Source organism: Polyergus mexicanus, unplaced genomic scaffold (genome assembly GCF_030449975.1).
Source record: "Polyergus mexicanus isolate NDT 795.1 unplaced genomic scaffold, iyPolMexi1.0 SCAF_9, whole genome shotgun sequence".
NCBI lineage: Eukaryota > Metazoa > Arthropoda > Insecta > Hymenoptera > Formicidae > Polyergus > Polyergus mexicanus.
The window spans coordinates 9785451-9809560 of NW_027223329.1; the positions used below are offsets into that span (position 1 = coordinate 9785451).

The window sequence follows — 24110 nt, forward strand, 5'->3', positions numbered from 1 at the left end:
GATCTTTTACACGATAATTTATAAAAACATTGGCGTAGAGTGCGAACCGTAAGCGCGAACAAAGTGCCGATAAAAAATAAAAAGAGATCGGAGATCCTAGAATCGTTCGCGTTTTAGCCACTCGATATGTATTTTTACGCCTAATAAGGAAAAAAAAAAGAGTCAAAAGAATGTTAAAAAAAAATGTGAGTTATGTCTTGAATCAGATTGATAAATGCGATTAAAGAACATGGTCGCAATTATTTTCATACAAGTGTTTTGAAGGAATAACGATTCAAAATTCCTTTTCGCATCTTAATATACCGATAAAAAAATCTGGCTAACCGTCATCTAAAAAAATCTCTTTTTGACGTTCTTAATGTACAACTTGTAATTAATGTAATCTTTGAACAAACGCACGATTCCTAGGTATTTTCTCTTGCACATTTAGTATATTAATTTTCAACCGAGCCGATAATCAATGTCTTACATCTACGAACGTGAAAAAAAGGATTACGACCTTGAAACGGGACAGATGATAAAACGCTAGTTCGCTCCACTTTTCGTCCAAGACACGCGACCATTAACTGAAACGAAAGGTTTTGTTTGGCCTGTAGCGGCGAAACTTTCTAGCTGCAGCGCATGCGCAACGAAACGGTAAAAAGAATTCACCGAAAGTGCGCATAATGTGTGCATAAATCGATGAATTATCCCTTGTAACTTCTCGCGCAAACGATTAAGCGAGAACGAACGAGAAAGCTGAGAAAGCTTCGCGTGTATGCGAGATCGAAATTTTATCTAACCGAGTTTTATCCGAGGAAACGTCGATGTTAATATTTTTAATTTTAATTAGATTTGATTAGATAAATTTAAAGGTAAATTTTGAATCTCGCGATTAAAAGGAGAAAAAGAAAAACATTCCTTGCGTGCTGAATTAAATACTTGTAATACATCCTTTTTAAATTAATCGAATGTCGTAATTTAATATAGGCAATATTATCCATCATTAATGTCATTAACAGAAATTTATTCGGAAAAATCTACTTACCACCTGCGCGCTTTACGACAAGTGTTATTAATAATTTAATGACGTATTTACCAGCGAAAATTATTACGATGCATTGATTCGAGATAAAATGGTGAGATTTATGCATAAATCATATATTTGTGACACGAATTCTCTTCACTATACGACATTTAAAATACACGAAATATTATATAGAATTAAAATGAAAAATTTTGTCAACGGATCGTCCTTTGCAATTTTCGGCTATTTCTGAGATTTCGTTGGCGTAAAAGTGACGATATTCGTTTGTTATTCTGCTTAACGAGATTTTACTGATGCAGTTTATACGTTTTTAATGAGGCAAGTAGACAACGTAAAGTTCGCGTGTTGCAATTATAGCAACTTTGGTAGCAACTCTAACAATAAGAGAGAAGAGAAAGGAGCCACCGGAAGGAAATGCGAGATAAACTTCTTACCATCATTGATTCGAGATAAAACAGCGAGATTTATGCATAAATCATATATTCGTGACACGAATTTTGTTTTCGTTTCGCACGTATTTTTATCGTTGCTGCGAGTTAGATGCCATTGTTGGAAAAAAAAAAAAACGCAAACATATTTGAAATTGATTCGAAATATTAAATGGAGAAAAATAAAAATAATTTTGTTCGTATTACAAAACAACAAGAGAATTGAAATAAATCCGACTCGATTCTTGCCCGATTCGATTCTTTATGAAGGTCACGGTCATATTTAGAATGTACCGTGACATTTACAGAAATAAACGAAAAATAACGATTAAATCGTGCAAAACGACTATCATTCAATATCGTGTATGAAATTATTAAAAGTGAGACCTTGACATTAAAAGGCTGTAATGGTTATATTGTTAAAAAAATTCTTCGAGATCTTTACCTCGAGAAAAAAGTTGCAGCTGTTAGAAGTAGCTGTTGAGATCGATGAAAAAATTTCTTTCTCAAACTAAATAAATATTGTTCATACAATATTGTAGTGCAATATTTACGCGTTATTTGCGTATTTTTGAAATACTTTGCGTTTAGACAATATTCGCCAATATATCTGGAAAGACATCAGCTTAAATTCGTTAAATTTTTTTTCAAATCTTCAACGTAAAAATTTATCCGATTAAAAATTTATTGCGACAGAATATATTATGCAAATCACTTAAAATTATTATCATTAATATTTAATATGCCAATTAACTGCATATATTATTAGTATACAGAGAAACGACTAATATATAGATAATTACGAAATTAATAATAATTTAAATACGCAGCCAAATTCGGTCGCATTAACATACAAAAGTATCGTTTTTTTGTGTTTGCAACTTCAGGACATACTTAATACGTAACGATCTTTTCGTAAATTACGAAATTAACGCACGCATCTGCGCAAATATTGTAAATTTTACATCGTATACATATAAATATTTCAGGAAATATATCTTTTTAGCACTCGTTTTTCCGCTACTACAGCCCTTTTTGTCATCGCCGTTGTTATTTTCCTACTCACCGGTCGCCATGGCAACTTCGCGGCAAGTGTCCACAGGTGTCCGCGATATCCTCAAGGATCACGTACGATGATCGCGGAGGCCCGGCACGATCCCGTCGTATGTCCCATGATACAAGATCACTCGCGGCCGCGTCACCAGTTTCGATATTCACCGGGACAATCCGTTGCGAGACGCGCGCGATTTATCTTACCGAGGAGACACCGACACTCGCGGTCCAACGACTCGTCGCGGTATGAAGGTCGTTCGAGACGAGAGAAGGGAGCACACGTACACAGTGCACGTAGTCGAAATTTTTGCGCGCGTCACGCGACGCCTCCCCCCCCCCCTTCCTCCCCACCACCTCTGATTGGTCGTTGCCTTTTCCTCTCCCCGCGAGCGCGCTACTCACTTCGCATCGCGCCTCATCTCACACCGCAGATAAGTCAAAATCAAAGAGGAAATTTATTCTCTTTCTCTCTCTCTCGTCTGTAGCGAAAAATCGCGGATGTATCGCGTGAATTCGTTTTCTCGCGCCGACAATTCTTCGCTTGTCTACACACGCTGTACGACGTGTGACAAAGGTAGGCGAATATTATTCTCTCGCGACGTGTTGGCGGAAGAAAAAGGTCCCGTCGATCGGAATATTTAACGGAGTAACGTGCGAGAAATATTCGTTAAAATTGTCTCATTTCTATGCAAATGTCTTTCGAGAGACGAGGCGCTTTGCGATTTTTCGATTATAAATCGGGATATTAAACACACACGCTTGTGCATGGGTTCCGTCGAAATTCCGTCGTAACATTCGAAAAGATTCGAGGCTGCACGAGAGGCGCGCATCCTTCTTGAAATTCGTCCAAGCTCAAATACGTCACGCGCCACGTGATGCATGTATGCCAACCGCGAGCGTCTAAAATTTGTACATTAGTCGTTGAGATTCGAAAGTACGTACGTACATCGCGCGTCCTCGACAGAAGCGTGTATCGTTCACCGCGATCGTTAATCGAATGGATTCATTCGCGGGAGAGTTCGCGTTTACGTTTCTCGCGTCGCGTACACACCGCGGTGGAATTCCAAGGGCGCGAGGGAGAGAGAACGACAACAGTGCGCGACGAGACGGACGGTAAAGCGGTGACGCTGTTTCGAGACGTCGAGGGACAACAAAGCGAAGTACGCTTATGTACATTCGTACGTATCGCGTATCGTTAACGCGACACGAAATAACTCCCGCCCCGCCACGCGACACGATACGATAGTGACGTCGCGTCGCCGAAGGATGGGAAGGCGAGCTCTCCGTTCCTCGTTCCTGCCTCGCTGCTTCTGCGTCCCTCTCCCTATCGCTCCGTCTCCTTCTGATAAGTATACGTTACGGACGAGAGCCACGCGAGGCTCGCGTCGACCGCGTCTCTCTCGACTTATACACGGCGATACTCTACGATAGGATACCGCGGCATATCGAGAGGATACGACGAGTGACGGTCGAGTACACGAGACATCGAACGACGTCACGACCTCCGCAATCCGCGGAAGGACTGTCGTCCGACCGCGTTCACGCGTACCCCACCATCCGACGGCGCAAGGTGGAGCGAGAGCGAGAGCGAGATGGAGAAAGAGGGAGAAGGAGTTCGGTTAACGGAGAAGGGATTCGAGCGAGGGTCGACGGCGCGGCGAGTGAGAGAGAAAGGGTGACCCCGAAGACCTTGCGACGCACGATGGAGAGAGATGCCGAAACGGCGCCATGGCCCGCGAGAGGGATGCTTCCCAGGACCGTAAGCAGCCACCGCGGACTCCACCGCAACATGCTTCGTCGGTAAGTACGATTTCTCTCTTATCACTGATTGACGTGCTAAGAATATCCTTTTCCCTCGGCACGCGTTCATCCGCTCTCGTCGAGATTTTCAAATGCCAAATATATTACTAAGCATATGTATATATTTTGTGCGATATATATATATATATATAATGGTATTTCTTCATTCTAATATAACATGTAATAAAATATATTTTCAATTATTTCTTCTTTTGTAAATATTAAAAAGAACTCGTTTAAAGATAGAAAAACTTTAAATTTACGTGTTTAATATTTATTTTTTTATATACTTTATAATATATACTTTTTTCTTACGTTTAGTCCTTTGCACGTAATAATTTTCGTTACATGTATATAATTCCTAGCCGAATTAACTTTATGTATCGAGGTATAATTTGACGCAGTTATTATTCGGCTTTTCTAAGGACACCCGCTGTTAGGTCGGACCTGTTCTCGGTTAGGTTAGTTCGTAATAGCGTGGTAGGGTAGGGCCGTGGAATACCCAGGGGCAAGGGGGGGGGGGGGGGGGGACAGACCACCGAGTCGAACGACCGGTCGAGTTTGCGCACTGGACAAAGTGTATAACCGGAATATACAAATTTTTTATACGTGTTTCACGGACCAACGTGTACATCCGCGACTGCGGTAGGTCGGCCTTTAATTAAAATCACCGCGATTTGTCCTTGAGACAGAAAATGAAATCGATACCGCATTGCATTCGAGGAACAATATGTTTCTCCTCTCGCGGCGAGTCACTCTGCGCGCGATCGTTTCCTGTCGGTTAAACCTCGTGATCTCTGTCCGTATTGATCCTCCACTCAATTCTGTGGATTTCATTCCTAATAAAGGCTTTTGAGAAATAAGTTTGCGTAATAAATCTTGTTCAAGAAATGTCAGAGTTCCCTTCATTATTCGTTGATTGATCTTTAGAGGATCAGGGTTGACGGAGGAAATCCCTCGAATCTTTATTTTAGGAAGAAGTTTCCTCATTTACTTCTCTGTTTCGAAGAATAAATGCTGCCTTAAGAATATTATTGTACATTTGCAAATAACACGCATACGGACATTTTTCTTATCCTATCTTTTAAAAATGATTTATAACGATTTACACGTGAATTATTTTCAAAAAGTTGTCTCATAATGCTGTAATTAAAAATGTATAATTACATTTGCCAAATTTGAAATACATGGCCAGTTGAAATATTTAAAAAATCTTTATACTTTCAATTAAAAAAAAAAAAATAATAATAATAATAATACAACATAACATAATCAAATTTTTAACATAAAAATTTTCGCTTCCAAATTCTAATACATAAATATGTTTTTTCTCATACATTGATTGTTTTATTACAAAATATATGTATATATTTTATTCTTTTATCGTGTTTTTCGTATGCGTTTTCTTTAGAATTCTGAATAAAGAAATACCAAGTGGCGTCATAAATATTATATCTTTCTTTTTGAAATCACACACACAAAAATACAACAAACATGTAACGCAATTTCATCGAAAAAGATAATTTTTCTAATCATATAAATTTAATTACAAAGCGATGGCGCGTGCAACATTCTTTTGCATGCGCTCTTGAAGCTCGTATACACTCGTATAATTATGAAACTGTATTACTCGGGAAAAGTGGAACAAGTAAACGGATTAAAGGAACTTAATGCGCGCGCCGCTCGAGGCTGCTGCCGTTCAGTTTTATAGCAAGTTTTTATGAGAACATTGATGAGTTTATTCGATTAAATATCCGCACGAGTACTCGCTAAGTTTCTATTTTGCTAATTACAGAGATAAGTAATCAAGATACGTTTACGTTCTTTTCTACAGATTTCTGCGATATTGCCAATATTTTCATTGTATCTGCAATATTATCAAACATCATAACGTTGAACTAAATGAAATTAAGCGAAGAAATTTCCGTTTATGCATAAATTACCATATGATCTGTAGTCTTTTAACAAAGTTTACAAACCTAATGAAATATAAAAATAATTTTGAAAAATTTAATTTATATACCGTAACGAAGTTATTTCAGATTTCTTCGAGAGAGAAGATTAATTAGAAGGATAATAAATTTTAACTAAAGAAGACTTTAATGAGTCTCAAAGATCTTTAGGATTAAATTGAACGAAATCATGATTGAAGACTTGAATAATTGCAGAAAGAATATGTTTACGAAATATAAATAAAGAACGTGTATCTTTTACAAGTGTGTGCTTCTAGAAAATTATTATTTCTTTATTATTCATATATCGTATATAATATCATTATTTTTATTTTTATTATTAATTTTTTAAATTACTCTTTTTCTTCTCTAGAAAGGAATTTTGCACAAATTTAAAAATATATAATAATCAAAATTGTTTTTGTAATAACTTTAGAAAAGAAGGAGATGTAATATATAGAAAAAGATTTCTTTTACGCACAATTTTCTTTTCCGTCTCTCTCTCTCTCTCTCTCTCTCTCTCTTTTTACTTCTAAAAAATATTTTCTTCTTTTACGTATATCTCTTTTCTGCAACAATGAATGCAATTTCTTATCTTTATACGCGAATTATTTAATACCAAAATTTTTAATTAAATAATTATACGAGATATTGCGGTAACATGCAGGACGATGATCGGAGGCGATTTATTTGAATTTATTAGGCTATAGTAAGGTATAGGAGACGTGAAACTTTGCCTATAGTTAATCGAATCAACCAATCCTGCGCGAAAACGCCGAACCATGCTTTAATTAGCATCCAACCTCGATCGCTTAATTCACTCGCAGTTCGACCTTGAACGTTTCTGCTTCTTGCCGTTGTGGTGGATATCTTCGTTCGCGTCTCGACGATGAAATTTTCATCAATTTTTAAAAGATAGATATCTATCCGTTCTCTTTCCTTTTTCTTTGTAGAATTCCCTTGCTTTTGATTACGCGCAAATGCGAAAAATACAAGGCGAACTTGAACAGCGATGTAAAAATTTATTCACGCTCGCCGTACTTATTTCGCCCTTATCTAGACGTCGACACGGCGACGAATAAGTGCCGACGAATGAAAAGAAAAGAATAAAAAAAAAAGAAAGAAAGAAAAAGACGCGCCGGACGGAAACGGCGACGGTGGCACGAAAACGTAAAGTAAAGAGAGTTAGGGGAAAGAGAGAGACGAGAATGGAAAGGAAAGGGGATGGAAGTTGGGGAAAGCCCGGCGAGCATTAAGACCAGATTGAAAATTGAATTATTAACGAGTGACCTACCGCCCGGCATGTAAATCATACGGAAATATTACTTTTCTTTTCCGTAAAGGAAAAATGTATCCCAAACGCGTGCGAGACATTCTAGTAGTGACATTCGAATGTAGTTTTGCTCGCGCGAGCGATCGCTCTCCTTGCTTTTTTTTTTTTTTTTTGGTCTTGAATTCTTTTATCGCGTTTTACATCTTTTTTCCCAGACGGTTCTTCCATTTTTGCTTAAGCCAGTTTCCGTTCTTGTCTAATTTTGCATTACGTCACGAGTTATCGTTCCCGGGAGACCCACTTGCACAAAATATGATATTATATATACAGGGTGTTTGCCTATTGCCATATTTGCAATTTATTCGTTTCTCTCGTCGACAAATAAAATTTTTATTACTTAACAATAATATTAATTTTAATTTACCTAAAGAGTTACGATTTTTATAGCGTAAAATAAAATTAAATAATTGATATTAACAAAAGAATAAGATTTTTGTTGTTGTTTCGCACTCTTCAAACCTAATTTTCGAATATTTCTTTTTTTTAAATCTTATTCACATTCACAGAAAATATTACTAACTGTGAAAATAACGTTACGAATAATCTTGCGGAATGGACACCCTATATACGGGTATATTCGGATAGGGATGCTAGCTTGTTGTTTTATTCATTCATCTGGATAATTAATATACCGCCTTTAATTGAATACGAAATATCCGTCCGTCAACGGGGCGTGATATTTTTATGAAACGGCATCGCATGCGGCCCCGTAACTTTTTTCTGCGTCTTCGGATAATTCTCGCGAAAATTCCTCGAGCATTGTTAGAACACGTTACGAAAATGCAGCGGCACATATCCCGCTTTCCAATATACGCGGATGAAGGGATGAGGGAGGGAAAGGCACCTGACAGATGCGCCTGTACTGCAGCGAGCAAACCCCGAGTACGAGGCAGTCACGAACGGCTGGTGCGCCAGGCGACACGTTGCAAACGCAGAACGTGGCGAATGGGAGAGAGTTGAAAAGTTATTCGGGACGCGTCACCATTACCACCGTGGTAACACGCCCCTTTTTGCACCCAAATCAATTTCTTCCGCGAGATCCGTCGATACTTCTTTTTCTAATTCGCAACACTCGTAGCGACTTTATTCGGTTGACCCAGTATATAGCTTCTTTGAAAAGAAATAATAGACGCGAAGAGTCACAATTTGTGCATTCCGCGCAGCTTACTTACGTTATCTCTTTCACATTGTTGCGTGAGAAGCGATGAATGTGTACGAAAATAAACAGACGAAGAAAAAAATAAATAATACCTAATCGCGCGCATATTCGCGCGCGTATAATATTTACGAAATCTCATTTTTACTTGTCTATTAAGATGTGTGAATTTGTATACAACTATGAGCGGTTTATTGCAGCTTATAAAGATGGACACGAGAATATATATTATTGCGAGAGGAACAGAAGAATATTATGAATATTTTGTATTCTCGTTGCAATTTTCACAATACGCGCTGCAATATGTCACAGTCAGAGGCCGTTATTAATGATCACACGCGTATTCAGAGACAATTATACATGATTTGTTAGGTGACTATAATTTAAACGTAACATTACAAATATTGCAATCGTTGGCCGATTAACGACGCGGCGATTAAAACATATACGGGAAGAGAGATGACGCTGTTTTAGTCTCTGTCATATTTTTTTTTATCGTTTCGAACAAATTGACGAAGTGTTCGTATCCCGACGCGATCGGGACCGGCAGCGTAGATATTCGCGAACGAGTTACAAAATTTTGTCGGCGCCATCAGGACAAGCCTGCGGCAAAGAGGAAAATCAAAAAGTTACACTTTTTACGTACGTCATATTTTTTTCGATGACACTCGCTCTCAATCCTTCTCAATCAAAGTTATTTTTATTTACGCGTTTTCATTTATCGCGCTACGAGCATAAAACTCAATTAAAATGCGCATGCGAGGATTATTAGTATTTTTTTCTTTAACTTCATTGTAACAGCAGGATATAGAGCAGCTTATGTTAACGATATATTTCATTTTGCTTAAAATAAAATCAAAAAGAGATAATTAAAATAATAAAGTAGAGACAATATGTTACAAACATTAAAAGCACCCTCCGTAAAAACAACATTTTTATTACAATGTTCATCACGGAAATGTTTTTTTTTTTTTTCCACGTACACATGTATATCTATATACACGATATTATTTATATTTATCAAACAAATTAAATAATTAAAACATTAGACCTTATCTAAAAATTTAAAATCTTTTTTTAATCGAATAGCGTAGAAATTTAAGAAATAAAATCCAACATATTATGTTATATTTGATATATTTGTGCATCTGTTGATAAAACTTTTATAAATAGTGAAACGTTACTTGTTTGGAAATCCTCGAAAGTTGCCCCTTTTTTTCCAGCGAACGAAACGTTTCTCCCGTCATAGCGATAGCTTGGAGCAGGTATATATATGCGTGACTATAGAAATAACGATATTGTATACATTGATGTAACAAAAATTGGTACGTAAAGAGTCATCGGTCGCGGCTTTTTCGTCGCTCTGGAATCGACATTTCCGCTTCCGGCGATGAATCCGGACGACTAACAAACGCGAGTACGAAACAGTGCGCTTTGCCTAAACGAACGGATAACGTAAAAGTGAAGTTCGTCAAGCGATATCGCGTGTAAGAGTATTATAACATATAATCGAATTGCGATAACTGTAATATATTTACTATGCAAAAGGCGCACGAATCAAAGAGAATGAAAATATGGCACTATAGATTAATTTTGTGAAATTTGATTTATTATCAAACTGAAAGCAAAAGAGTTAACATAAAAATGTCGTTTTTTTTTTTGTAATTAAGTATACATTTTTGAATGTTTATTCACCACATTCATATTCTCATCGAATCGCAAATTTGTACTTGTCTCTAACGTACGTATAGCAGATGAAGAAAGGAAATTATATATATATATATATATATATATATACACATACAATAAACTTGTAGAGATAATCGAGGTATTTGATAGCGAATATACACTATACTACAGAAAGAAAGTGGCACACGACGGTTTAATTTCAGATTTCATATCAATTAAGATTTGATCGTAAGATTATGAGTCCACTCTCGACGATCATATCGTCGAGATGCTTTCTATAAACTGGATTATTGGGGAAAAAAAAAAAAAAACAATGATGATAACAAACGATCGCGATTTAATAAAATTAAATGATTTTATCAAACTAAGACTGAGAAACATCGTGACTTGCGGTTGTACGAGGATACGCACGTGACGATGGCTACGTCATTCTGTGCTGACAATGATCTCGGAGATTCCGAGTACATTTTCTGATTGACGATGAGCTTCGAAGCGATTTTCACAATTCTGACTATTTGAACCTGACTCGTCATTGAATCGTCTGTGCGTTTTAAAGTATTATCTTCTCAAGAGATGTTTGAAGGTTTTCTTCTTGTTGATAAAATATCGATCGTTTTAGCTTCTTTTTACCGCCTGTCACATTGGTTGTGCCTGTCTCGCCATTGAAATTAGGACTGCTGAAAGAGGAATGTGGTTAATATCAATTAATTTCAGCGCGCTTTTTGAATCGCGGTCGCGACTGGATCGAAAATCACGAATGGCGGAAATATATTTTGCTCCCGAAAATGCCGCGGCAAAATGAGGATGTTTGAGGATTGCTAATAATCACAGAATTGTCCGAATAACGGCTATTCCACCGTGCGCTGTACTGCGGTTAATAAATAGCGGTCTCACAATTAATATTGGCCGAGCATAATGTGTACCGTTATATTTTAATTGAAATGAATGGAGATTATTTCTTGCTGCTCGAAAGAGCTTGAAATTAGAATAATGTTTTCAATTGCAACGTAGATAATATTAATTCTCTTCCAAATCTCTCAAGATCTCTCAGATAATTTTTGCGTAATAATCAAAAGAATATTTCAACGTGCATTGTTTAACGAAGAATACGGCCATTCTTTAAATACTGCGAAGAGATAAAAAAACGCGCGGACTTTTAAGAATTAATATTCTCGCACCATACTCTCGTCGTAGATAATACTTATAGAGCGGATTTTTATAGAGCGTTCCAAACTAGGTGGCTTTTGTTGAGAGAGCTTTCAGATGATCGTAATCGGATGCGAGTAAAATCGCAATCCTGCGATGATAGTGAAATAAAGAGAGATACGTACAGAATAAAATACAATATCGTCGGGACGGACGACTCTATTTCTTATCCACTTTAAAGCTCGCGACAATCGGGGTATACCGACAACGTTAAATCCAGCTCTCCCCAATAACGTTCCGTAAAACCAGTTTTACTGAACTTTCTTGCCCACCTAGCGATTTATCGTCGACCTTTACGGCTGGCCCTTACAAGATAATCCGCGTCACGCGAAGAACCCTGATGCATGGCGGGTATGGCGTTTACATGATAAAGTCACGTGAGCCTAGTCCCTCCCGTATTTTAAAGGGTCGTTAAAAGTCGTACCAAGATGGCCGTTAATTTCGCCGAAACGTCGTTAACGAGAATTATTGCTGGAACGGGACGCAGTTTCTCTTATGCCAGAGATTCGCACGCATTTCGTAACTTTTGTCCTTATAATGTTAAACTATTAAAAAAAAAAAAGAAAAAAAAAAGAAGAAGAAGGTTTGCCAAGTCGGTTGATTTTTTCTTATACAAATTACTATTTCTATTGTCGCGAACAAATTACATTCGACTATAATATTGTATTTTACTAATTGTTGACAGGCGGTTCCAATATTTCATATTAAAATACATTCTTTAATTGCAACAAAGCTGGTAACTGTGTAAATGTGCACAAATAATCTTTCACGCAATAAAAATCAAGGAAGTGTAATATTAATAATAAATGAAATTTAACGAATTAATTACTTCTTTGTAATATTTATGGTATTAATACTTTGTCGTGGAATATATTTTAACAATATTTAATGAAACGTTCTCTTTTTGAATTTTATTTAAATTAATTTACAAAGAAAGCACTTTTTGATCTTAGAAAAATTAATTGGATGTAACATTTTAAATAATAGTACAGTTATTGCATGCTTTCACGTTTACACAGTTTATCGCACGATTTGATTATCTTACGGCGAAAGACAAAATCGAATCGACGAGTAACATGTCTTAGGTTTTCCTTCTTATTAATCGTTCAACCATCTTACCTCGGTTTTATGGACATCCACGCTGTTGAGCGCAACCGCTTCGGCGGTGGGCTCGTCGTTCTCGGCAATGTTTTCGGAAACACTGAAGATAGCTCTGTATGCGAATGAGGCAATTAGGGCTCCGCCGATCGGGCCGAACCAATAGACCCAGTGATGCGACCATTCATTGTTCCATAATGCGGGCGCGAATGACCTCACTGGGTTCATGCTACAACCGGTGTAGGGCCCGAATGCGGTCGCCAATACGGCCACCGTAAGGCCGAACTTTAATGCCACCGAGTCCGTGTTTCTCTCGTTTCTCGGATCTACCACGGAACAGAATAGTAGCACCAGAACGGCGGTGGCGAGTCCCTCGAGGATCAGACCCTGGATTGCGGACAGGTCGGCGTGCAGATCAGTCACGCAAAACAGGTGCGACTGTTCGGCAGTAGCGGATGTCAAGTGATCCTTCGGCGTCATCACCTGTAAGGACCATTGAGCGTTGTTGAGACAATAGTTGTAAACGCTTCTTTGTAGAACGTGATTAAAATTATTGCGTTTCAACATTTTTTTTTTTTTTTTTTTTTTTGGTTTATTGTAAAATAAAATAAAAGATTTTATATTGCGGATAAAGTAAAGCAGAAATTCATAACGGAGCAAAAGCAAAAGGCGCATTAATAACAGATGTCGATTCTTATATTATCGTATACTAAAAACGAGCGTATAATTAAAATAAAACTGAATATTGTTTATAAGAATATTTATTAGTAATACAGATTTATAAAATTATATAAATCGCTGATTATATGCGATTGAATAACTGTCACAAAAAAAAAGAAAAAAGAAAAAAGAAAAACATCCACAAAAGCACGGTTTAAAAATATGAAATATGTACGAAGTATTATTTATGCAATATTCTTTTGCTTTATACTGTTATATTATTAAAACAGTTTTGCTCTTGTGTCTTACCAGGATTATTAGTTTTTTTTTTTTTTTTTTTTTTGTCCGACGTAATATTTCCATAATGAATATTGAGCTTTGTGTTATGTTTTCCGCGATCAATGAACTCTGAAGAATGCATTATTCCTTCCATTTATAGGAAAAAGGGGGGGCAATTGTTATTATTTATTTTGTTTGCTTCTTATCGAGGTTACCACGCCGACATGTCGCTACGAAAGACGCAGAGATACCGCAACAGTAAGGCTTTTTTCTCATTACGGAAGCATGAAATATTAATCGAGTAACACGTGTACTGAATTACTGATTAAACAAAGGCTGTGATCCCCGCGTTTCGCTGCGCGTTGATATAAACCAGGCGGAAAAATTTCTTGAGTTATTTCTATCTTTCTCCCTCTCTCTCTCTCTTTCTCTCACACTCACTCGCTCTATTACTTCATAAATATCGTCAATATATTTGTCTTGCTTAATAATCGTTTTTCGTTCATTAAGATATCATTGAAGTGAGAAATGTTAATTAATTCTTTAATAAAATTCGCATTTTGTGCGTATCGTTTCAACGGTGTATAATTCAAAGTACGATGACGAATACATCGAAGGTCATCACGCGTGTGTCTCAACAAAACTAGAAAGTATCTTTGTATCATTTCTATATTTAAAACTTGGCGATGTTTCGATCGTCCACTTTTATTTCCACATTATACGCGCTTTAAATATTACACTATTCTATTAATTTTATTCGTAAACCGAAAACCGAACCACTTAACGTAAGAAACACAGAGAATTTTATAATATTTTTTTGAATATTAATTTATCTATTTAGGAAAAATGATATTCGTTTTATACACGTATTATAAGTTTTATAAAGATTTATATATATATATATATATATATATATATATTTAATATTGCCGATTTTTTAAATATAAAATTTTCGTGTTGTTTTAAACAAAAATTAATTATAAAAATAACGAGAAAAATAATTATACATACATATTGTATATACATCTTTTACGAAATAATAATTTTATTCGATCTTGCATAATTTTTTTCGAACGATTATTAGACGGATCGATCGACTTTTATTTTTCTTTATTTTTCATCTAATTAATTGCAATATTATTTAGTGGAAAAATATAAAGAAGAATATATAATTTTCTTATACCTACCTTTAGCATACCGTATCCCAGAATGGCACCTATTACCTGGGACACAAGGTATACTAAGGCCTCGGGAATAGTTTTTTTCCCCAAAACTACAGCTCCCACTGTGATTGCTGGATTAACATGAGCCTGACTAATGTGGCCGAAACACTGTAAAAACGGAAAAGTAAAGAGAGAATGTTTAATTATCGATAACATGTTGACTTTAATGCTGCTTTATTAAGAAACGCGTCGCACGAAAAATTCCGAATTACCGTGACGCAGATACAAATTACGAAACGAGACGAATAAAAGCTAATAAAATATATGCGTTATATGGATTAGAAAAATTCGAGTATATTCGCTAACGAACCGCGAAACGATATCGCCACGTTTTGCCGTAATCCTGTTTACAGATACGAGCGAAAAGCAGCATATAAAAGAGATAAAACGCGCTTGTAGTATAATATTGCAAAATACATAGGATATATATATATATATATATATAATAAATAAATCCGCGATAGTCTTAATCAGAAACACGTATAACAAGATTAATATCGATGAGTTTAACTTTTCATGCTATGGGAAAATATACTGTACGCCAATTATCGTTTTATCATTATTATGAATTAGTTATAAAAAAAAATCTATCCGTTTATATACATCTCTTTTCACGTCTCCGCATACGATCGCATCGAAATTATAATAATTTGAACCGATTCGAGCTGTTGTCGTCGTATAATTAGTGTTGTTTATTTCGAATATCTTTAAACTTTAAACTTTTTACTTTCAACACGGGGAGTTTCAATGGTATAATATGATGAAAGACGTGCCATTTTATTTCATTATAATATGAATTACGATGATATATTAAATGCGCAATTTTATACTATACATATATTGTACATGGAGAAATTGAATATAATATAATAGATAACTATAATAATGTGGATAAATGGAATGTAATCGCACGATCATACTATATAAATTTATAACTGCGATATTATATAATTCTGTTAAGGTGATTCTTGAAAAAATATTAAAAGAGAGCCGCGCGTGTGCAAGATACGCTCGGTATTACATAAAGAGGTAAAGTCATATTTTTAAATGCACGTAAAGATAAGATAATAATAAATTGAGCGATCAGTCATATGCTAACCGAAAACTTCCGATTACCTACTGACCTGGATGACAACCATAACCGCTAAGCCGAAGGTTAGCGTTATCTGTAGATGAGGAGGCACGACACCTAGGCTACCTACACATCCCATACATCCCACAAGCACCAAGATAAATGTACCAATCAGTTCCGCCAGTCCGGCGAGAATAGTGCTCTTCATAGTACCCTCTCCTTCCATCCATCTTTTCAATCCTGGAAAGCATTTCTTCGATAAAGAAGCAATATTTTATATAACTTCTTCGATCACAATATTGAATTATTTAAATTTTACACGAGAAATTAAGTATTTATTAATTGTTGCACACATAATGTCAATTCTCACTTCTCATTGTCTAACACTATCCGCAAAATTTCACTTTAAGAAATACCAGAGCATTGCGCTTCTCGAAACGTGCCATTATTTATGGGCCACGTTTCAGGACGAAGTTTCCGATTTTTCCTACTAGTCAGCTGTCTTTACTAGCGATTTTATGACACGGTAGCGCGATAATGTCAAAGGATACAGGATTTTCGACGCGGTTATATTACTTGCCTCTCGTCCTACGGCGATTCCGCCACATTTTGCTACACTACGTCGAACAAACGTGCACAGTCCGCGGCTGCCATCGACAGAATAACTTTCACGAAAGGCAGATACAGCATCGCCATTCGGACAAGGTCGACGCACGCCATAATATACGCGACATCGATGTGCGATGCATGTGTCGCTGTCAATAATAAATCGACTGTCAATCGAAAAAACAGAGCTATTCAACTTACGCTCACGCAAATATTTACTTTGCGTCGGGCGGAAGTGATAGATCATTAAATCTGCTGATTACGCAGCGGGTTACGTAGTCTTCCACATAAATTAGTTTTAAATATTACTGTGCGTTTTTCTTAGAAAGAAACTTATTGAGGTTTCAAAGTAATCGAGGATTTTAAGAATTGTATTTCTTTTGAATCAGGAAAAAAAATATTAGAATTATATTTTATATTACGTATATGTTGTGTATTTTTTGCGATTTTAGAAAAATTACAACATTATAATTAATGAGATCTATTTTAAATATAAAAATACAATTTAAAATAGATTTCGTAAATTATGAATCTATACTACTATTCTTTCTCCATTAAAACTTTTCAATCGACATTCTATTCAATCAATTCCATTATTTTAATCTCTCGAAGCACACGCATGGAAAATCGCTTGTTTAATAGTGGAAAATCTTCGCCAGGTGATGCCCCATTAAAACCATTAATAAGGATGTAAAAGACGTTTTTTCTCTTTACCTTTTCTTTGCAGTTAGAGCAACTGGCTCTTTTATTGCACGGTATACACGCGAAAAACTCGTGGATATATTTGCACGCTATATGGCATCATTATAATTTGATTAACCAATGATTAATTTTGTCAAAGTGATATGTGTTGTGTTTAAAATTTACATATACTGGTTGCCATAATATCGGCACTTTCTTAATTAATTAGATTTAAAAAATGTAAATTGTAATTTCTACGACTATCGAGCAATTACATTAAAGTAAATTTAATACAAATACAAATTCTAAAACGTTGAATTAAATTCAAATGTGGAACGAAACAAATAATGAATATCTTAGAATTATATGTTCTATATTTTTGTTAGAAAACAAACTTTTTGACAAGACTGTCTCTCGTGTAGAGTGAAAATAATCGATGTTTAATGTAAAGTAAAATTAATTGAATTGGTACATTTAAACTGTCAGTGAAAGTGATAAACAAATGATAAAAATTCATGTTTACATCAATAAGATTGTCGGACTTATCGCAGAATTTTCTCGGCTACATTGATACGACATCAGATGATTATAGTATAAAAATAATATCGCGAAAAATTCCAACTGCAAACTAGATATGGCTTTCGTGCGAACGCATATTTCTATTTCAACTTTATTAAAAACATGGACTGAAAACATATTACATCGAGAACGGAATATTTCAAAATTGCAATATAAAAAAAGAGTATTTATCTCGGCTGAAGCTGAATCATTTATATGGTACATCCTTGTAAAGAGTATTCTATAAATATTCTAGAGAGGGATAAATTGTACCAACAATGAACGATCTTCTGTGTAAAACATTAAAAGAAACGTATCGATTTTCACTATAAAAAAGAAAGTATAGCGACTTGTTTGTTCATACGATCTTTCCGATTCTCCGGCTAAACAATAAAAAAAGCAAATAATGTTTTTCATCAAAAGTCTATATTCTTTGATCGGTAAACTTGACAACATCAATTATCTTATTTAATCGACTATATCGTACGTATTAAAGAAATCTTGATTTCTATTTATCGCTTATGTAATTATTGCATTATATATGAAATCAAATCTCCAAGACAATATTGAACGATACATTTTATATTAATGTTATATCAAAAATGGTTATTTGTTGTTTGTTAATCGTTAGTTGTTTACATTTTTCGCGATTACATTTTGCCCAACATCGGTCGCGGGTCAGCGATAAAATATTTGAGTTTATCGTGAATATTGTGAAAGACAGGAAAGATTGTAGCAGTCGACAAATCCACTTTCAGAATCTGTCGATAATACTTATCCGGTGATAGCGAATGAATATCGCGCGTGATAAGAGCAGACAAATATAAATTTTTAGAGAAAAAGCGGCAGAAAGCTTATATAATATTTCAAATTGTCCGTTATCGTCTTTGCGATAGAAACATTATCTCTTCTCACAATAAAATGTATATAAGATGCATCCAATTATCGCATAATTTCGTCGAATTAAATGCATACAATTTGCTTATACTTGCTTAATAATCTTCGACTATTATATGTTTCCATCAAATTCTTGGTATCGATTATTCGATTTTATATGCTGTAACAATGAACGGAAACGTCATTATATTTTTTATCCTATTATATCTAATTTATTATCATCAGATTCGCGAATCCTAACGCAAAGAGAACATTGTAGGAACTAATTATAGTAATTATTGCTATTAAGAAGTAAATTCTCACAGAAAAGCTTATACTTGTTAATTCGTTACATCAAACCGATTTTATTCACGATTTTGTTTGCTCGATAATTAAGAGATGAGTAATCATTAATTTGCGTAAACGACCGACATGGTAGAATCATATTTATGGTTCTAAAAAATATCGCAATCTGCAATTAGATACATCCGAGAAGCAGAACACGTAATCGCAGCTCAAGTGAATCATTGAAATTGTGCGATAATTTTAATCCGCCGGGTATATACGTCGATGAATCAAATCCTGTCTGCCGCGAGTCGATCATTAACATTGACAGTGTGAAACTTGTCTAAGGAAGATGGATGGGCCGTGGAAGAAGAAGCTGCAATTTCTTCTACGACACATTTGTTGCGCGCGTCACTAATCGTCGCTCGATCGTTTGCCTGCACTAACGAAGCTCTTAATCTACGATCTGCATACAATCGGTTAATTTTGGCGGGAGCACCGCCAGGAGATTACGCGGCAATTAGTCGGCATAATCTGCCAATTAGATCGATAAACGCTTGCGAGCGTAACTCAAATGTTAGCCGACGCAAATTGACTAATGATCCGTGTATTCCGTATTGACAATAAGTCAGCGCAATTTCTTCCTCTATCTTGAGACGGCGAGGATCGATTTTTATTAATTTCATTGAATAAAAATCTCTTTGTAACAATTCTTCTTCCGTAAATTCGTACGCGGAAAAGTCGCGTTTTTTACCTCGTCTTTTAAATATTATATTACTCTGAGAGATGCAAGAATAGTTATTGAAATTTCATTCGTGACACTTTCATGAGCGAAAATTTAAATATTTTGATACGTACATTTATATCAAGAATAGACATACGGTTTTAGTAAATTCGATCTGTGATCGAAGCGAGTGTATGATACACGAACTGACATCTTGTAGATTTATAATTCTCTTTTTATTTTATATGTAAATTCTATCGCAATTAATCGCAATCGTATTATTATCATTCTTTTTATTGCCGACGATAATAAAATTGCACACTTATACACGTGCTTTGAGAATTGACGTCATTGCTTTATACAACAACAACGATCAAGTTATAAACGTTAGTTAGTTATTTGCAATTAACTATGGAATCGCATCGTATGACGATGCATATTTATAAGATTTATATTGCTAGATAGCAGGAACGCAAAAGTCATCTTTTAACCTCTAGCGATAAACTTTTTTCGTTTCCGTTTGAGGAAGTAAAAATCTACTTTATGAAGGCAAAAAGTTGTTTAATTAGCATACATTGATATTATACAATTATCACATCGAACTACTGCTAACGTACAGGTTGAAACAAAAGTTCGTGTAATTATATTATAAAAAAAAAAAGATACATTTTTATATCTTAATTTGTTTCGCAAATATCTGCGACATATCGACACAATTTACTTGGCCCGGTTTTGTTTTAATGGCTTAATTTGCAATTTTCACTGTAATAACAGATAAATATATAACCAAAATGAGTAATTTTCCAAGTTTCTCGGTTATCAACTTGCAAAATTTATATTCACACAATTCTCATTTTGCGCGGATATCAATAATTGCACGACGTGTCGCATTTCAGAAGATATATATGTCGTAAGAAGTTTTCTCTTGCCGAGTGTATAATCAATGCGTCCTCATTAATTATCGATTAGCGTTGACTTAGCAGAATTGAGATAACCGCGGAGCAATTCTATAAATTTGTATGTATCGCGATATCGAGACCGGGTTTGTTTTCACACGCTAGGACGATAAAGGCCAGTATCACGAGTTAACCGATAGCCATGAGTCAAAAGTTTAATCGCATATGCCATAACAACCGTCGAACGAACATACTCTTGCTAAATGATCTTCCGCCGTTGAAACACGTTGGACAAAATATGGAGCGAAAACTGTGTCTCTGTAAATAGCAATCGATATCGATGAAATTTTCATTTGTATATTGATTTGGATCAAAGAAAATGAAGTTGATAAAAAATTTTATTTACGTCAGAGAATTATCTATTGCGCGATATAGCTTAATAATATGATTTTCATTTTATCTGCCGAATTTTTATTACCAGCGTCATAAGTACCGGTAATATCTTTTAACGTAATCTTTTATAGATATATTAAAGAGACGTGAAAAAATTATTATATATTATATTATATATATAATGATAAGACAAGTTTTTATTGCAGTAATAAAAATATCTAAAGTATATTCTTGGTAAATGTATGTATATCATGTTTGTATTAATACATGGATATATTAGCTTTTTATTTCAATACAAGATCTGTGTTAATTAACTACATTTTTCGTTTATGTAAGATAATCAATAATATCTCGCGTTGCATTTTTTTACCATTAATTTAATATTTATTAACCAAACACGATAGCGTAAACAGAGATCATGTTTCGTTCGATACTGACAAGCGATTGTCGGTGAATTCAAATTGTGAGAGAACGTTATCATCGGAACTAAAATATTCTTATCTTGGATGGGCAGATAAACATGATATTCCGTTTCATCATGAATGTGCAACCTAACAAGGCGCACGTAAGTGGGCGAGTGTGAAAAATTATAACTTGTGATACAATAGCCAGGAAAATCCGAGGCGTAAGCGATCTGTTACTCATATCGACAAAACAATCTCTCGCAGCTCGTCGATAAAAATACTTTAGTCGGAACGAATGAAGAAGAAATCCTTGAAACTACATCGCGATCTTTCTCGTGGCGAAATGTTCGTAGAATCGAATGGATATATTCGTATTGAAATTTCACAAATTGCTGCCGTCTTTTTCGTGAAGGATCTTTATGAATTTTTTTATCGCAATACCAGTAAATGAAATTAGAATTTAACGTTATGTAAAAAAATCGAAGAAATTCACGACGCGGAGCAATCTCGGATCGCCGGATATTGAGAAAAATGATAAAGTTTTTTAATATATCGTGATTTCATCAATTAATGATTGAAATTTGATGAGCAACTTAAATGTGCGTGTGCTATTTGAATTAAAATTTTATGTATGCACACAAGACCTTAAAGCCTAATCAACATTTGTCACGTAACCAGTCGGTATAATTGCATGAAAAAGAGAATTATCGTACAATTGGCCCTCTTGCTGTAATATACGATTATCATATTATATTATCATGAATCGTGTTACAACAAATTGCATCTAATGCTGCGTGCGTGCGGGATGTTGTATGGATATAAGCTATTGTTAATTTCTCAGAATTCTATAGTATTGTTTATAGTAATATTTAATTTGTGCGTAATTATTTTAGCCGTTAGATTTAAAAGTTTTTTTGTGCAATACTAAACGTGAAAAAATACAAAATAAAAAGACTATTTAAAAATACACAGTAAAATATTTTTAAATTTATAGATTTATAAAATTTATAACGCAAAAAGAAAGAGAGAGAATAAACAACTGCATGGATACATTATCTTGACTGATAATTAAAAAAAAAATGTCTGTACTCTTTATAAATATAATGAAATAATGAGAGGAAAAGTTTATTGTTGCTGACTATGTTAAAAAATACACTTTGATCATCGTACGACTCTCCTTCTTTCGCATTAAAATTAACGAAATTAAAGATAGCAATGCCATCACATTACATGGGATGAATCGCAAAGAGTTCCATAGTAACTTGGCATTATCTTTTTAATAATATAATATATATTATTTTTGCTTGCTTAATTTAATTTGTCCGTTTGCGTTTACTTATTATAAATTTTTCAACACGGTTAAATATAAGAAAAATACTATTTCTTAAATTAATTTAGTATCTTTTATGATATACTATCATATAGCGTTAAAATAAGTATTATTAAATCGAAGGTTGAAGGTAAAGACTATTTCAGTATTTGGACTAGGGTCGACGGCCCCATGTTATGGAATCGCTTACTCAAGAGCAGCGACATATTACTACAACTTGTATTGACAATCACGAAATATAAAGCAAATTATTATGTCACAAAGAAGCAAGTTTTATTTGCACGCAATCTAATCTTGAATTTATTTCGAAACTACTAGTCGGATAAATTGCAACAATGTATACCATATAAACATCTTCATTTACAGCTTTTGTTTTATCATTCTCTTATAACTCATTATATTATTGATATTTACTGGCTTATTGTTGAAATTTAAATTTCTCTAACATTAAATACGATTGTTTATTTTTCTTATCTCATATTAAAAATATATGATATTTAGAGACTGATAATTAGAGATACTTAATGCTAAATATGAAAAATGAATATTGTCAGTAATATTAAGATTGCATTTAGAAGCGAATACCATTTCGAGATCTTCTGTGTTGCCAGACCTTTTGTGTTTCGAGATCTCTTATAAGTTATTCAAACCTTGAAAGTCTTCGGTATATATTGCGTCATATTTTCTTTCCACTAAATAATAAACATTCTCGAAGGTATAATTTTAATATTTTGAAAATATTTAAGACTTATTCTTATTTAATTAAAAAAAAGTAATAAATTTTTAGTGCTTTCATAAATAATATTGCTTGGTAGAAATATTGATATGAACAAAATCTAAATAAAAATCTACATTGAGTAGACATTTTCTAAATATCTTATCTTTAAGATTTCTAACTCTCTCAAATTGTGAAAATATACCGGCTCCATAGTCATCGAAATTTTTTTATTACATTAATAAATAATTATACTTATTCCAACCATCGTCGCAAAGCAATACTTTTTGAACGAAAAGAGAGATGAGTTTAATACAAGTTTCTTACCTGCGCGAAAATCGTTTGCCGGCATGACGGAGCGTCTTTCCAATAGAGAGTGTCACAACACCACAAACACAAATGACTTGGACGGACAGGTATCAACACAGCGTAGAGAAAGAAAGAGAGAGAGAGAGAGTGACACCCGCACACTCCGTCAGCTGGTCTCTTTGTGAGCCGCGAATATGATCGTAACTTTGTTCTATCGCGCAAAGAAGACACGTGGTTTCTGCTCGCGTGATGTAACAACGCGCCTGTACGTCCTACTTCGTCGCTCGCTATTCGCTCGTATAGTAAAATCAGGCGGGGATGTTAATTTCAGAATAGGGGGTTCCCGCAGAGAATATC

The 24110-nt window shown here is 34.8% G+C and overlaps 2 protein-coding genes across 5 annotated transcripts in view; both read right to left on the reverse strand.

Moving 5' to 3' along the window:
• The window catches only part of Alpha-man-iib (alpha-Mannosidase class II b), a 119995-nt gene extending 115970 nt beyond the window's left edge, over window positions 1-4025 (reverse strand). The window contains exon 1 of one of the 2 annotated variants that reach the window (XM_070301793.1): window positions 2522-4025. The gene's annotated coding sequence lies outside the window, so the exon portion shown is untranslated. Of the gene's footprint in view, window positions 1-499; window positions 521-2521 lie in introns of those variants that run through there. The other variant, XM_070301796.1, reaches the window with a different exon arrangement.
• A 6492-nt stretch (window positions 4026-10517) lies between these two features.
• LOC138936668 (aquaporin AQPcic-like) lies at window positions 10518-23974 on the reverse strand. 3 transcript variants are annotated; one of them, XM_070302263.1, is made up of 5 exons: window positions 16557-16676; window positions 16029-16216; window positions 14869-15012; window positions 12764-13225; window positions 10518-11112 (listed from the first exon to the last, which is right to left on the reverse strand). In XM_070302263.1, exons 1-5 carry the CDS (start codon window positions 16582-16584, stop codon window positions 11107-11109), a joined length of 828 nt encoding a protein of 275 aa, XP_070158364.1. In that variant the 5' UTR covers window positions 16585-16676; the 3' UTR covers window positions 10518-11106. The 3 variants fall into 3 exon arrangements, with proteins under 3 accessions (XP_070158364.1, XP_070158362.1, XP_070158363.1); XM_070302261.1 differs by having other exon boundaries at window positions 10518-11115; window positions 16557-16665; XM_070302262.1 differs by lacking the exon at window positions 16557-16676 and adding an exon at window positions 23772-23974 and having other exon boundaries at window positions 10680-11115.
• Window positions 23975-24110: the final 136 nt, after the last annotated feature.

Coding starts and splice junctions, on each gene's coding strand:
- LOC138936668 (XM_070302261.1), bottom strand. CDS start 16,584: ATGTGGCGGAATCGCCGTAGGACGAGAG. Junction 16,217..16,556: donor GAATCGCCGTAGGACGAGAG/GCAAGTAATATA, acceptor AATGCTTTCCAG/GATTGAAAAGATGGATGGAA. Junction 13,226..14,868: donor TGGGATACGGTATGCTAAAG/GTAGGTATAAGA, acceptor TGGTCCTTACAG/GTGATGACGCCGAAGGATCA.